Consider the following 13884-nt stretch of genomic DNA (forward strand, 5'->3'; position numbering starts at 1 on the left):
ACTGTTACATTAAACTTGGATAAATATAAGCTATAAAGTAGAACCTTTGGAGTAAACAGATGCTGAGAGCTAGGTGTTTTTATGTATATACATATATGTATGTATGTATGTGGTGCCAAGATAAGAGGGAGAGTTAGAGGGAAGTGGAGTGTATTAGGGATGGAGTGGGTGGGAATGATTTTTATGCCTTTTTCTTTTTGGCTACCTCTCTTGTAAGGGGGGAAAAGCCTTTGGTATATGTATGTATGTATTTTTCATAATGGGAATTGTGGAGACAAAACTAAAAGGCCCTATACAATCAAGTATGGTGGTCGAAAAATAGAATGGACAAACGGGGGAGGAGTCATGCTATTGACTAGAAAGGACCTAAATGTAATAAAGGGAATAGAAGGAAAGGATAATGTGGAATTGATCATAATTAAAGTCAAAAATAGCAGTATGAAAGTAGAAAGTTCATAGTTGTATATGTGCCCCCAAAGACTTGGACTGATAGTGGTCACTCAAAATTACTAGAAGACAAAAAGAATGAATTGAGACACTGAAATATGGAGAAAACATAGTAATTATGGGTGACTTTAATGCAAAGGAAATAAATTGGGGAGAATTGTCAATGGGAGGTGAAGAGGAACACTGGGGCAACGTCCCACTGGATATGACCATTGATTACACATTGACTCAATGGGTCAAAGGAAATACTAGATACAGACAAAATGAAGAACCATCAAGACTAGACTTTATTCACCTCTGAGCCTGAAATTGTGGAAGAAATAAACTACAAGACACCAGTTAGAAAGAGTGACCACATACTAATAGAGATTGAGATAAGGAACAAAATGTTATGAGAAGGAAGATTAATGTACAACAAAACTGACTTTGTAAAACTTAGAATTTTTTTTCAAAATGCTAGTTGGGAAAAATTTGCAAATGATGAAACAAAGATGGAAGAGAAATGGAACATTTTTAAAGAAATATATAAGGAGAGTACCGATAAACATGTGCCTAAGCGGAAACAGAAAAGGGTGTACATAAAGTGCTGATATAATAAAAAATGTAGCGATGATAAAGATAGAAGAGACAAAGCTTGGAAAAGAGACAAAAAAGTGACTAAATGGCAAACATATATAAAACTGAGAAATGAATATTTAGACATATGCTGAGAGGAAAAAAGGAACTATGAAAAAGATATAATAGGAAAAGGCAAAGATCAACCTAAACTATTTACAGATATGTAAACGATAAACTAAAAGACAAACATGAAATAGTGAAACTGCGTGAAGGAAATAAAGAATACACAGAAGATGTAGAAATGACTGAAGTAATGACCAGACACTTTAAGTCTATATTTACAGTTGAAAGCTCACAAATGTGAGATGGTCACCAAGAAGGATCCCCCAAAATGAAAGAAATAACGGTGACACAGAAAGAAATAAAGGACCAAATAAAGAAACTTGATGTCAGAAAGTCACATGGGCCAGATGGAATAGCGAACTGGATATCAAAAGAATGTATAGATGAACTCACAAGTAAAATACACAAGATAATAGACTTCTCGCTCAAAGAAGGAAAAACACTACAAGATTGAAAAAATGCAAATATTGTACCAATATATAAGGGAGGAGATGAAGAAAATCCAACAAACTATAGACCGGTATCCCTTACAAGCACAATTGCAAAAATATGCGAAAGAGTTATTAAAGATAAATGTACTAAACACATAGAAGAGAACAAAATATTAAACCCCAACCAATTTGGATATAGAAGTGGAAGAACATTTACTACAAACTTAATATGATTTTACTCAAGATTGGTAGAAATAATACAAGAGAGGCTGGGCAGACTGTGCCTTCCTGGACCATAAGGCTTTTGACAAAGTACCACACAAAAAGCTACTAAGAAAAATTGAAACAATAGGTGGAATACAGGGAAAATTATTGGAATGGATGAAAGACTTCTTGAATGGGAGAAAAATGAGAGTGGTACTTAGAGAAAAGAATCAGATTAGGTAAACATGGTAAGTGGAGTCCCCCAAGGCTCCATATTAGCTCTGATAATGTTTGCTGTTTATATAAATGACATGGATGAAGGCGTGGAATAATTTATAAACTTCTTTGCAGATGATGCGAAACTATTGAAGTAAAGAAGATTGCAAATCTTTTCAAGAAGACCTGGACAAAGTCTGGAAATGGAGTCTAAAGAAGGAAGTGAATTTCAACATTAAGAAATGTAGTATAATGGAATTTGGAAAAAGTAAAAATAGAATATCTGGTCAATACAAAATTGGTACAAAGGAAGTTACAAAAGTAAACTCAGAGACCTAGGAGTAATTGTCTCAAACAACATGACACCAGACAAACATGTAAACAAAATAGTTGGAGAAACACAGTCCTGGACAGAAAGCAATTATTCCAAACTGTTCGAAGATACAAAATATGAACTAGTACTGAAAGAAAGAGGAAATATAGTAATTCTGGGTGATTTTAATTCAAAAGAAACATGTTGGGAAGAAATGATAGTGAAGGGTGGAGAAGAACTCTGAGGTAACATACTACTGAATATGACCATTGAATACACAATGACTCAGTGTATAAAAGAAAATACCAGATACAGAAACAATGAGGAACCATCAAGACTGGATTTAATACTTACATCAGAACCTGAAATTGTGGACAGAATTGATTACAAAACTCCAATAGGTAAGAGTGATCATGTACTAATAGAATTCAAACTAAAAGAGCAAATGGACCTAAGAAGAAATGAGAAACATAGAAAAGGAAGATTAAAGTACAACAAAACAAGTTTTGAGAAACTCAAAAAATTCTATCATAATGCAAACTGGGAAAAATTCCTAAATGAAAAAACAAGGATGGAAGAGAAATGGAATATACTAAAACAAATTTATAATGAGGGAATGAACAAATATGTATCACAACAAGCAAGAAAGAGTATACATAAAAAGCTGGTACAACAAAAGATGTAGTGAGGCTAAGGATAAAAGAGACAAAGCTTGGAAAATATGGAAAAAGGACAAAAAACATATATCAAACATACATCAAACTAAGAAATGATTATGTAAAAATACGCAGAGATGAAAAGAGAAACTATGAAAGAGAAATAATAGAAAAATGCAAGTAACAACCTTAACTATTTTACAGGTGTGTAAATGATAAATTATAAAATAAACAAGAAATGGAAAAGCTGTGCCAGGGAAATTATGAATAAGAGCAAGAAATGGCTGAAATTATGAGCAATCATTTCAAATCTGTATTCACAATTGAAAACTCACCTAACTGTGAGGGAATAGAGAGAAGTCCCCCCCCCAATGAAGGAAATAACTGTAACACAGAAAGAAATCAGAGACCAAATAGAAAAAACTTGATGTCAGAAAATCACATGGTCCAGATGGAATTGCAAATTGGATATTGAAAGAATGCATAGAGGAGTTGATGGACAAAATATATAATATGGTGAGTCTTTCAAAGAAGGAAAGGTACCACAGGACTGGAAAAAGGCAAATAGTGTACCAACTACAGACCGGTCTCCCTAACAAGCACAATAGCAAAGATATGTGAAAAAGTTATCAAAAGTAGATGGGTTAAACATTTGGAAGAAAAAACTACACTGAATCCAAATCAATTTGGATTTAGACAAGGAAGATCATGTACAACAAACCTGATCTGCTTCTATTTGAGATTAATAGAAATAATACAAGAAAGGGATGGATGGGCAGACTGTGCCTTTGTAGACCTACAAAAAACATTTGATAAGGTAACACGCAAGAAACTAATAAGAAAAATAGAATCAATAGGTAGCATCAGAGAAAAATTATTGGAATGGGTGGAAGACTTCCAGACTGGGAGAGAAATGAGGGTAGTAATTAGAGACAAATACTTGAATTGGGAAGAAATGATAAGTGGTGCCCCCCAAGGTTCGGTACTGGCTCCAATCGTGTTTCCCATATATGTAAAGGACATGGATGAAGGAGTAGAGTGTTATATGAATTTCTTCGCAGATGATGCAAAAATACTAAAAGTAAGAACAGAGGAGGATTGTGAATCATTACAGTCTGACCTGGACAAAATCTGGAAATAGACTCAAAAGTGGGAAGTGAGCTTCAATATCAAGAAGTATAGTATAATGGAGTTTGGAAAAAGTAGAAATAGAATATAAAGAAATTATAAAATTGGTCAAAAAAGTGAACTTGGAAAGAGACCTTGGAGTAATCAGCAAAGACATGACACCAGACAAACATATCAATAAAATAGTCGGAGAAACCTTCAACCTAGTAAGGTCAATGAAAGTGGAATTTGACTGCTTGGATGAAAAAATGATTAAAAAAAATATTAGTTACGCTAATAAGACCAAAACTGGAGTACGCAGCAACACTATGGACACCCAGTACTACTTACTGAATCCTGAGAAAGCATTGTCATGGTATAACCTCGTGGCCACTGGGGTCTCGCAATGATTATTTATATTGTGTTTTGGCACGGTGCTATTAAGTGACTTTGCTTTGAAGTTGTTGTTCGAGTCAGACTTTTTGTTATTTTCCTTCATTTTTTTGCCAATTATGCCTTAATACATTTAACTAGCACTGCAGAGATATCATTTCGGACACCCACAATTTCTCCCCTCCCATTCAATACAAACTAGGTTTCCTTTTCTCTCTCTCTCTCTCTCTCTCTCTTTCTTCTTTGGGGCACAGCAATGTAGGTGTTGTTGGTTCCGTGGGCCACATGTATGTATTTACAAGAGAAATTAAAATGTTGGATTGGAGACATATATATATATATATATATATATACATATATATATATGTGTGTGTGTGTGTATATATATATATTATATATATATATACATACATATACATACATATATATATGCATATATATATATATACATATATATATATGCATATATATATATATATGCATATATATATATATACATATATGTATACACATATATATACATATATATATATATATATATATACATATATATATATACATATATATATACATATATATATATATATATGTATTCATTGTATATATGGGCAGGAGATTTTCTCTCAAGCATGTTTGGTTAAATTGAATGGCAAGATTATTATTACAGAGTTTTTTATCTGCCCAGCCCACTAGCCAATCAGAAGCCTCAAAATGAAATATCAGACCTACATTAATAGTATATAAACATAAAAATTCAATCACATATTCACAGTCTAGCCACTGATGAAGCACTAAGTAGTGTGAAAACGCGTTCTGGCCAGTTTTTCACTTTGGTAAACCCATGCCCAAAGTAACTTACAAAACAATGTCATATGGTGACATTATAAGACAACTTCCCGTGGAAGGGAAAAAGGTTCTCAGAGAAAAAGAAAAGGCAGATAAAAAACTCTGTAATAATAATCTTGCCATTCAATATATATGTATATATATATGTATATATATATATATATATATATATATATATATATATATATATATAGTCTCTTAGCATCCATTCCCAAATGTCTATTCCTCATTACACTCTTTAATCCACCAAGGCATTTACTCGCTTCTCTCAATCTACATTCTACCTCCACTTTCACTCCACCTTTCCCTGCCACATTTGCACCCAAGTATCTAAAACTATCCACTTCCTCCAGTCGCTCTCCCTTAATGCTCACTTCCAGTCTACTGCCACTTTCACCCCTTGTACATCTCATCACCTTACTTTTACCCACATTTATCTTTAGCTTTCTTCTATCACATACTCTCCCAAACTCTGCCACCAACTTCTTCAATCCCTCCTCCGATCCTGCCACAAGCGCAGTGTCGTCCGCAAACAACAGCTGGCTCACCTCCCACTTTTCTCCATTTTATTTAACCATCTCCAATCCCTTGCCCACTACCCTTGCATTTACCTCTCGCACCACCCCATCCATGTATAAGTTGAACAGCCAGGGCGACATAACGCATCCTTGACGAAGTCCCACCTTTACCTTGAACCACTCACTCTCTCCATTTCCAATCCTGACACAAGCTCTACTATTCTCATAAAAACTCTTGACAGCTCCCAGAAGCTTTCCTCCTATCCCGTATATCTGCATAACCTCCCACAGTGCCTTCCTGTCTACCCTATCATAAGCCTTTTCCAGATACATAGAAGCCCAAAAAACATCCTTCCCCTTTCCTATAGCTTTCTCACATATGTCTTACCACAAAGATCTGATCTACACAACCTCTACCTGTCCTAAATCCACACTGTTCCTCACCAATTACTCCTTCTGTAATGAAGAATAGACATTTGGGAATGGATGCTGAGAGGAGACTGTATGAAGGAGTGATTGTGCCAACAGCACTGTATGGGGCAGAAACATGGAACATAAGAGAGGAAGAGAGAAGGAGTTTGAATGTGTTTGAGATGAGTTGTCTGAGAAGTATGATGGGGGTTACTAGGCTAGAGTGAGAAATGAGGAGGTGAGGAGGAGAACAGGGGTGGAAAAGGAGCTGGGAGATAGGGTTGATGAAAGAATATTAGGATGGTTTGGACACATGGAAAGAATGAGTGAAGAAAGACTAGTAAAAGAGGTGTGGAAGGCAGATGTGGAGTGAGTGAGCATGAGAGGGCGTCCTAGGATGAGGTGGATGGATGGGGTGAAGAGGGCTTTGGGGAAGAGGGGAATGTCTGTTGAGGAAGGACGGGAGAGGACAGAAGTCAGGGGTGAATGGAGAATGGTTGTATATGGATGATGATGTGATTGCATGAGGTGGAATGGGCGGGTGGATGGGGGGTGAGGTAGTATGTGTGAGCAAAATTTGACGCAGCCCGAAAGGATTTCTCCCCGTCCTCTCATTTTATGCAATGGGGGGACAGAGAGGGGGGGTCGCCGATATAATGAAGCGGCCTTGCTGTGGATGTGCTGTGTCTTGCGACACTGCTTCTGACCCAGGGCAGTGGACAAGGTGCAGGGATGACCCGTCATTCAGGAGGTGCTAAGATAAGAGGGAGGGTGGAGGGGTGTGGAGTGTATTCAGGGATGGAATGGGTGGGAATGATTTTATGCCTTTTTCTTTTTGGCTACCCCCCTTGTAAGGGGGAAAAAAGCCTTGGTATATGTATGTTTGTATATATATATATATACAGTGGCCGCAAAAAGTTTGGGCGCAAAATTATAGGCGCCCCAACTTTCCCCTAAACTCAAAACATGCAAAAAATACAACTTTCCACCCAAACTTTTCGCTATTTTTCAATGCTAGCATTTGTACCTGTATTTAGCCGAGACAATACACACTATTTGGCAACTCTGTTTAGGTGCACTCAATGTCACATGGAGTCACTTTCTAAGCATCTCTCACGGAGAGTAGTCTTTTTTTTGCGGTGGTCTCTGTTTTTGTGCCTTGATATCTCCGTAATGGGAAGTGGTAAAGAGCTGGAAAGAGACACAGTTGTTACAATCATAACCCTCTATAAGGAGGGTTATAAGTGTAAAGATATTGCTACTCGTGTGGGAATTGGAGTGCGTCAAGTGCAAAAGTGGACCAAGAAATTTCGAGACGAAGGAAGTGACATCATTCCTACTCAAAAGCATCGCTCTGGTCGGCCAAGGAAGATATCAAATTGTACTTCTACGGTTCTAACTGCCTCCTACGGTTATTAGGAGGCAGTTAGAACTGTAGAAGTACGATTTGATATCTTCCTTGGCCGACCAGAGCGATGCTTTTGAGTAGGAATGATGTCACTTCCTTTGTCTCGAAATTTCTTGGTCCACTTTTGCACTTGACGCACTCCAATTCCCACACGAGTAGCAATATCTTTACACTTATAACCCTCCTTATAGAGGGTTATGATTGTAACAACTGTGTCTCTTTCCAGCTCTTTACCACTTCCCATTACGGAGATATCAAGGCACAAAAACAGAGACCACCGCAAAAAAAGACTACTCTCCGTGAGAGATGTTTAGAAAGTGACTCCATGTGACATTGAGTGCGCCTAAACAGAGTTGCCAAATAGTGTGTATTGTCTCGGCTAAATACGGGTACAAACGCTAGCATTGAAAAATAGCAAAAAGTTTGGGTGGAAAGTTGTATTTTTCGCATGTTTTGAGTTTAGGGGAAAGTTGGGGCGCCTATAATTTTGCGCCCAAACTTTTCGCGGCCACTGTATATATATATATATATATATATATATATATATGTATATATATATATATATATATATATTCACGAAGAACCCACAGTCGGAATAAAAAGGAAACTTTAGAAGAATGTGTAACTTCTATATTTCTGCTAATAGCTATAGCCCTCTTCAGGAAAGTACAGATTACAAGAATTTGCAGAGACACAAGTAAAAAGAGATATGTGAAGAAGGGGAACACGCAGAGTTAAAAAAGGCAACTTTTGAATTTGGGATACCCGTCCTGGTTCTTGGATCAAGCCCTCAGCAAGGCTAGAGCCAGCCACTTTAAAAATTCAGTTCCCACCACACAACCCTCTTTCAAAGATGTTTTAAAAATTCCATATTGTAACTCCATCAGTTCTTCTTTTAAATTAATTCCCAACAAGCGTCTCACAGTTGCCTATCATTATCCCAATATGGTTCACAAACAAATTGTTAATGTTCATCAAAGGTTGAAAGGAAATGAGTCCCCAGGAGTGTATAACCTTCCTTGTAAAGATTGTGATTTGATGTACCTTGGTCAAACCAGAAGGGATCTTACCACCAGGTTAATGGAGCACAAAAGATCCATCAGGTATGCCCAAGAAAAATTCCGTGGTGTTCCAACACGTCAGTACCAAAAATCACAGTCTTGACTGGGACAAGGCCAAAATTCTGTTTCAAGTCCAACTGTAGTTTTAGAAGAAAAATTGTTGAATCAGCCTTAATCGAAGAATGTCCGAACTTGAACATCTCCAAAGGTCAATGGTCCCCAGACATTTCACGGCTAGCTGTGAGCCGCTTGGTGAAGAATATCACCCTCCTGACTCTTCCCGCACTTTCCCATGACCTCACACCTCCACCCACACTTCCCCTCACCTCTGACTCCGCCCTGCGAGACGGGTCATCCTGTTTTTTTTTTAACTCTGCTTGTTCCCCTTCTTCACATATGTCTTTGTACTTATGTCTCTGCAAATTCTTGTAATCTGTACTTTCCTGAAGAGGGCTATAGCTATTAGCCGAAATATAGAAGTTACACATTCTTCTAAAGTTTCCTTTTTATTCCGACTGTGGGTTCTTCATGAATATTAATTACATATGTGCCACAACATTTTGTCAAAGTGATATATATATAAATTAATCAAACGCGTGCCGTGCTAAGGGGTGACGATAGTCTTGATCTGGTACTTGGCAGTCATGAGTCTTTAAGGGGGTACTTTACATGTTGGCTACAGAACACTACAACCTCTTGATGGAGATGAGGGGGTTGATGGGTTTTGAAAATGGGTAGCTTTGCTTTCCATTTTGGAGGACCACCACATGTAGGTACCAATCATTGGTCCCATAATGTAGAGTAACCCAAATCAACCAAATCTCAGGAATGAAAAGGCTGTACAATGGAGTCCCTCAGGGTGCAATATTTTCACTATTACTGTTCAACTTCTTCTTAAGTGATCTCCCAACTCTAGAACCAAAACTAAATACCAATGTTTCTTATATACAGATGACTACAATAATAAGTTAGCACATTAAATACAAAATAGCAGCAAAGAACACCCAGTCCTACTTAAACATGAACAATGGCTCAAAAACCTGTACCACTTCCCTCTTCCCTTTGCCTACCCCTTCCCCCTCCCCACCCCCTTCTCTTTCCCCTCTCCTTCCCTCTCCCTTACCCTTTCCTTTTTCCTTCCTCTCCCCTCCCAAAGCTCCTCCTCCTACTCCTTCTCTTCCTTCCTTCTCCACCCTTCGTTCTACACTTCCTTTCATTCAACCCACTCCCCTTTTCCACTTTCCATTTTCTTGTTTCTCTTTCACACCACCTGCCAACCTCATTTTTTGTTGTATTCACATTTTATCTCCTTTGACTGTGCATATCACTTATTTCTTACCTTATCTTTATATGTATATATATATATATTAAGTCCTCGTTATACTGTACATATGCGTTCCTGAAAACCTTACCGCAAATTGAAATTACCCTATACCTAACCCATAATAACATGTAATAATAGGATATGTGTTCCAGCACGTCGAAAGTCACCCATACAGACATGAAAATACATGAAAATAGTCACATAAGAAAATGTAAAGTACTGTGTAAAAGAAATAAACAGAAATGTTTTTATTTACCTTTCACTCGCCATGTATTCTATCAGATGATAGGCCCAAGTTTCGACTTATGGCAGACGTACCTTCTCCCTGCTCTTTCCTCTTCAAATGATCTAATTTTACCTCCAATGTCAGACTACTACTCTTTCGCTTTGCGTTTTCAACTCCAGCAGTGTCTGCAGAACGTTTTGTGGCCATTATGGGTGCGTCACTGTGCGTCGTGATAATAATATCTACATAAAACACACCGTAAGGATTTAACTTGTGTTCTAAGGGAAACATGGGAAGAGGCTGATCGTTGTGGTGGCTGCACAGCGTGGTGGCGCCACAGTACGGTGTAAACAAAACACGAGCGGATACCGTATCTGTGAATTTTTCTTACCATAAATAGAATTGAAGGTAATAATTACCAAATACCGTAACTGTGAATTTACAGGAGAATTACCAAAATTTTTGGTTACGTGGCAGTATTTCTTAAGTGATAGAATAGAAATACATGTGTAGTATTAATTATGAAATGGTAGCCAGAAGTGAAGAACTTTATGCATGTAAAGTTTTCTTTTCCAGATTGGTTAGGTCAAATGCAACCACTCGTGCCGGGCACTCGCTTCTTCATCTTGCTGTGAATCCTGATACCCCTGTTGATGATTTTCACACTAACCATGTCTGCAAGTAAGTAATAATTTTCTCATGTATTTACCTAGTTGTATTTTGCGGGAGAAGAGCTATGCTCGTAGGGACCCGCAGTTGTATCATTCCGCATCCAGTTCTTTCTTAAAGTCGTGTATAGTTTTAGCATTCACTGTTTTCTCTTTTAATTTATTCCTTATATCTATCACTCTATGTGGAAAGCTATTCTTTTTCATATCTCTTCTGTAGCTGTCCTTCTTAAGTTTCTTCTTGTGTCCCCTTGTATTTCTATTGTCCCATTTAATTAGATCATCCCTGTGAAGGATTTCCATCCCTTTCATAATTCTGTAAATGGATATCAAATCGCCTCTTTCTTTTCTTTGCTCCAGTGTTGATATTTTTAGTTTTTCTAATCTTTGTTCATATGTCAGCATACTGAGTGTTGGTGCCATCTTTGTTAGTGTTCTTTGAATTCTTGAATTCTTTCTAGTTTCTTTATATATATATATATATATATATATATATTTTTTTTTTTTTTTTTTTTTTTTTTTTGTACTGGGTGACCATAGTGTCGCTGCATACTCTAATTTTGGTCTTATCAGTGTAACTAGGATTTTCTTCACCATCTCCTCATCCATGCAGTCAAAGGCCACTTTCATTGATCTTATTAAGTTGTAGATTTCTCCAACTATTTTATTTACATTTTTGTCTGGTGTCATGTCATTTGAAATGATCACTCCTAGGTCTCTTTCTGAATTTACTATTGTAACTTCTTTTGTTCCAATTTTGTATTTGCCGGATATTCTGTTTTTGCTTTTTCCAAATTCCATTATACTACATTTTTTAATGTTGAAATTCACTTCATTCTTTTTACTCCAGTTCCAGACTGTCCAGATCTCCCTGAAAAGATTTACAGTCTTCTTCGATACTCATTCTTCAATAGTTTTGCATCATTTGCAAAGAAGTTTATGTAGCATTTAATTCCTTCATCCATGTCATTTATATAATTAGCAAACATTATTGGAGCCAATACAGAGCCTTGGGGTACTCCACTTCATGTCTACCCATTTTGAGTTCTTTTCTCTAAGTATCACTTTCATTTTTCTTCCTTTCAAGAAGTCTCCCATCCATTCCAATAATTTCCCTTTTATTCCACCTATTAGTTCAATTTTTCTTAGTAGATTTTGTGTGGTACTTTGTCAAAAGCCTTTGTAGGTCCAGGAAGGCACAATCTGCCGAGCCACCTCTTTCTTGTATTATGTCTAGAAATCGAGTAAAAGCATATTAAGTTTGTAGTACATGATCTTCCACTTCTAAATCCAAATTGGTTGGGGTTTAATATTTTGTTCTTTTCCAAGTGTTTAGTCCATTTGTTTTTAATGACAGAAACGTGGAACATAAGAGAAGAAGAGAGAAGGAGTTTGAATGTGTTTGAGATGAGGTGTCTGAGAAGTATGGCGGGGGTTACTAGGCTAGATAGAGTGAGAAATGAGGAGGTGAGGAGGAGAACAGGGGTGAAAAAGGATTTGGGAGAGAGGGTTGATGAAAGAATATTAGGATGGTTTGGACACATGGAAAGAATGAGTGAAGAAAGACTAGTAAAAGAGGTATGGAAGGCAGATGTGGAGGGAGTGAACATGAGGGGACGTCCTAGGATGAGGTGGATGGATGGGGTGAAGGGGGCTTTGGGGAAGAGGGGAATGTCTGTTGAGGAAGGAAGGGAGAGGACAGAAGACAGAGGTGAGTGGAGAATGGTTGTATATGGATGATGTTGTGACTGCATGAGGAGGAATGGGCAGGGGGGTGGGGGGTGGGGTAGTATGTGTGAGTAAATTTTGACGCAGCCCGAAAGGATTTCTCCCCGTCCTCTCCTTATATGCAAAGGGGGACGGAGAGGGGGGGTCGCCGATTAAATGAAGCGGCCTTGCTGTGGATGTACTGTGTCTTGCGACACTGCTTCTGACCCAGGGCGGTGGGCGGGGTGCAGGGATGACCCGTCATCCAGGAGGTGCTCAGATGAGAGGAAGGGTGGGAGGGGTGTGGAGTGTATTTGGGGATGAAATGGGTGGGAGTGTTTTTATGCCTTTCCCTTTTTGGCTACCTCCCTTGGAAGGGGGAAAAAGCCTTGGTATATGTATGTATGTATGTATGTTTTTAATGACTCTTTTGCATATTTTTGCAATTGTGCTTGTCAGGGATACTGGTCTATAATTTGTTGGATTTTCTTTATCTCCTCCCTTATATATTGGTACAATGTTAGCATTCTTCCAGTCTTGTGGTACTTTTCCTTCTTTGAGTGAGAAGTCAATTATCTTGTGTAATTTGTCCATGAGTTTGTCTATGCATTCTTTTAGTATCCAGTTTGCTATTTTGTCTGGGCCATGTGACTTTCTGACATCGAGTTTCTTCATTTGGTCCCTTATTTCTTTTTTGTCACCATTATTTCTTCCATTTTGGGGGATCCTTCCTGGTGACTTATCATCCCACAATTGTGAGCTTTCAATTGTAAAAACAGACTTAAAGTGTCTGGTCATTACTTCAGCCATTTCTACATCTTCTGTGTATTCTTGATTTCCTACACGCCGTTTTATTATTTTGTGTTTGTCTTTTAGTTTGTCATTTACATATCTGTAGAACAGTTTAGGTTGATCTTTGCATTTTGCTATTATATCCTTTTCATAGTTTCTTTTTTCCTCTATTCTTATGTCTACGTATTCATTTCTCACTTTAATGTATATTTGCCATTTACCGGGTAGTCTCTTTTTTGTCCCTTTTCCATCTTTTCCAAGCTTTGTCTCTTTTGTTTTTAGCATCGCTACACTTTTTATAATACCAGCACTTTATGTACTCCCTTTTCTGTTTCCGCTTAAGCACATATTTGTCTGTTCCCTCCTTATAAATTTCTTTGAAAATGTTCCATTTCTCTTCCGTCTTTGTTTCACCATTTGCAAATTTTTCCCAACAAGTATTTTGGAAAATTTTCTTATGTTTTACAAAATCAGT

General features: G+C 37.5%; 1 protein-coding gene across 3 annotated transcripts in view; it reads left to right on the top strand.

The window, feature by feature from the left end:
• The window catches only part of LOC143019068 (protein fem-1 homolog B-like), a 174318-nt gene that overhangs the window by 112399 nt on the left and 48035 nt on the right, over nucleotides 1-13884 (top strand). For all 3 annotated transcript variants that reach the window (XM_076174843.1, XM_076174799.1, XM_076174915.1), the window contains one exon: nucleotides 10819-10923. In XM_076174843.1, coding sequence (XP_076030958.1) covers nucleotides 10819-10923 — 105 coding nt within the window. The remainder of the gene's footprint in view (nucleotides 1-10818; nucleotides 10924-13884) is intronic.

Source organism: Oratosquilla oratoria, chromosome 1, assembly GCF_046742065.1.
Source record: "Oratosquilla oratoria isolate Oo_2021 chromosome 1, ASM4674206v1, whole genome shotgun sequence".
Taxonomy (NCBI): Eukaryota; Metazoa; Arthropoda; class Malacostraca; order Stomatopoda; family Squillidae; genus Oratosquilla; species Oratosquilla oratoria.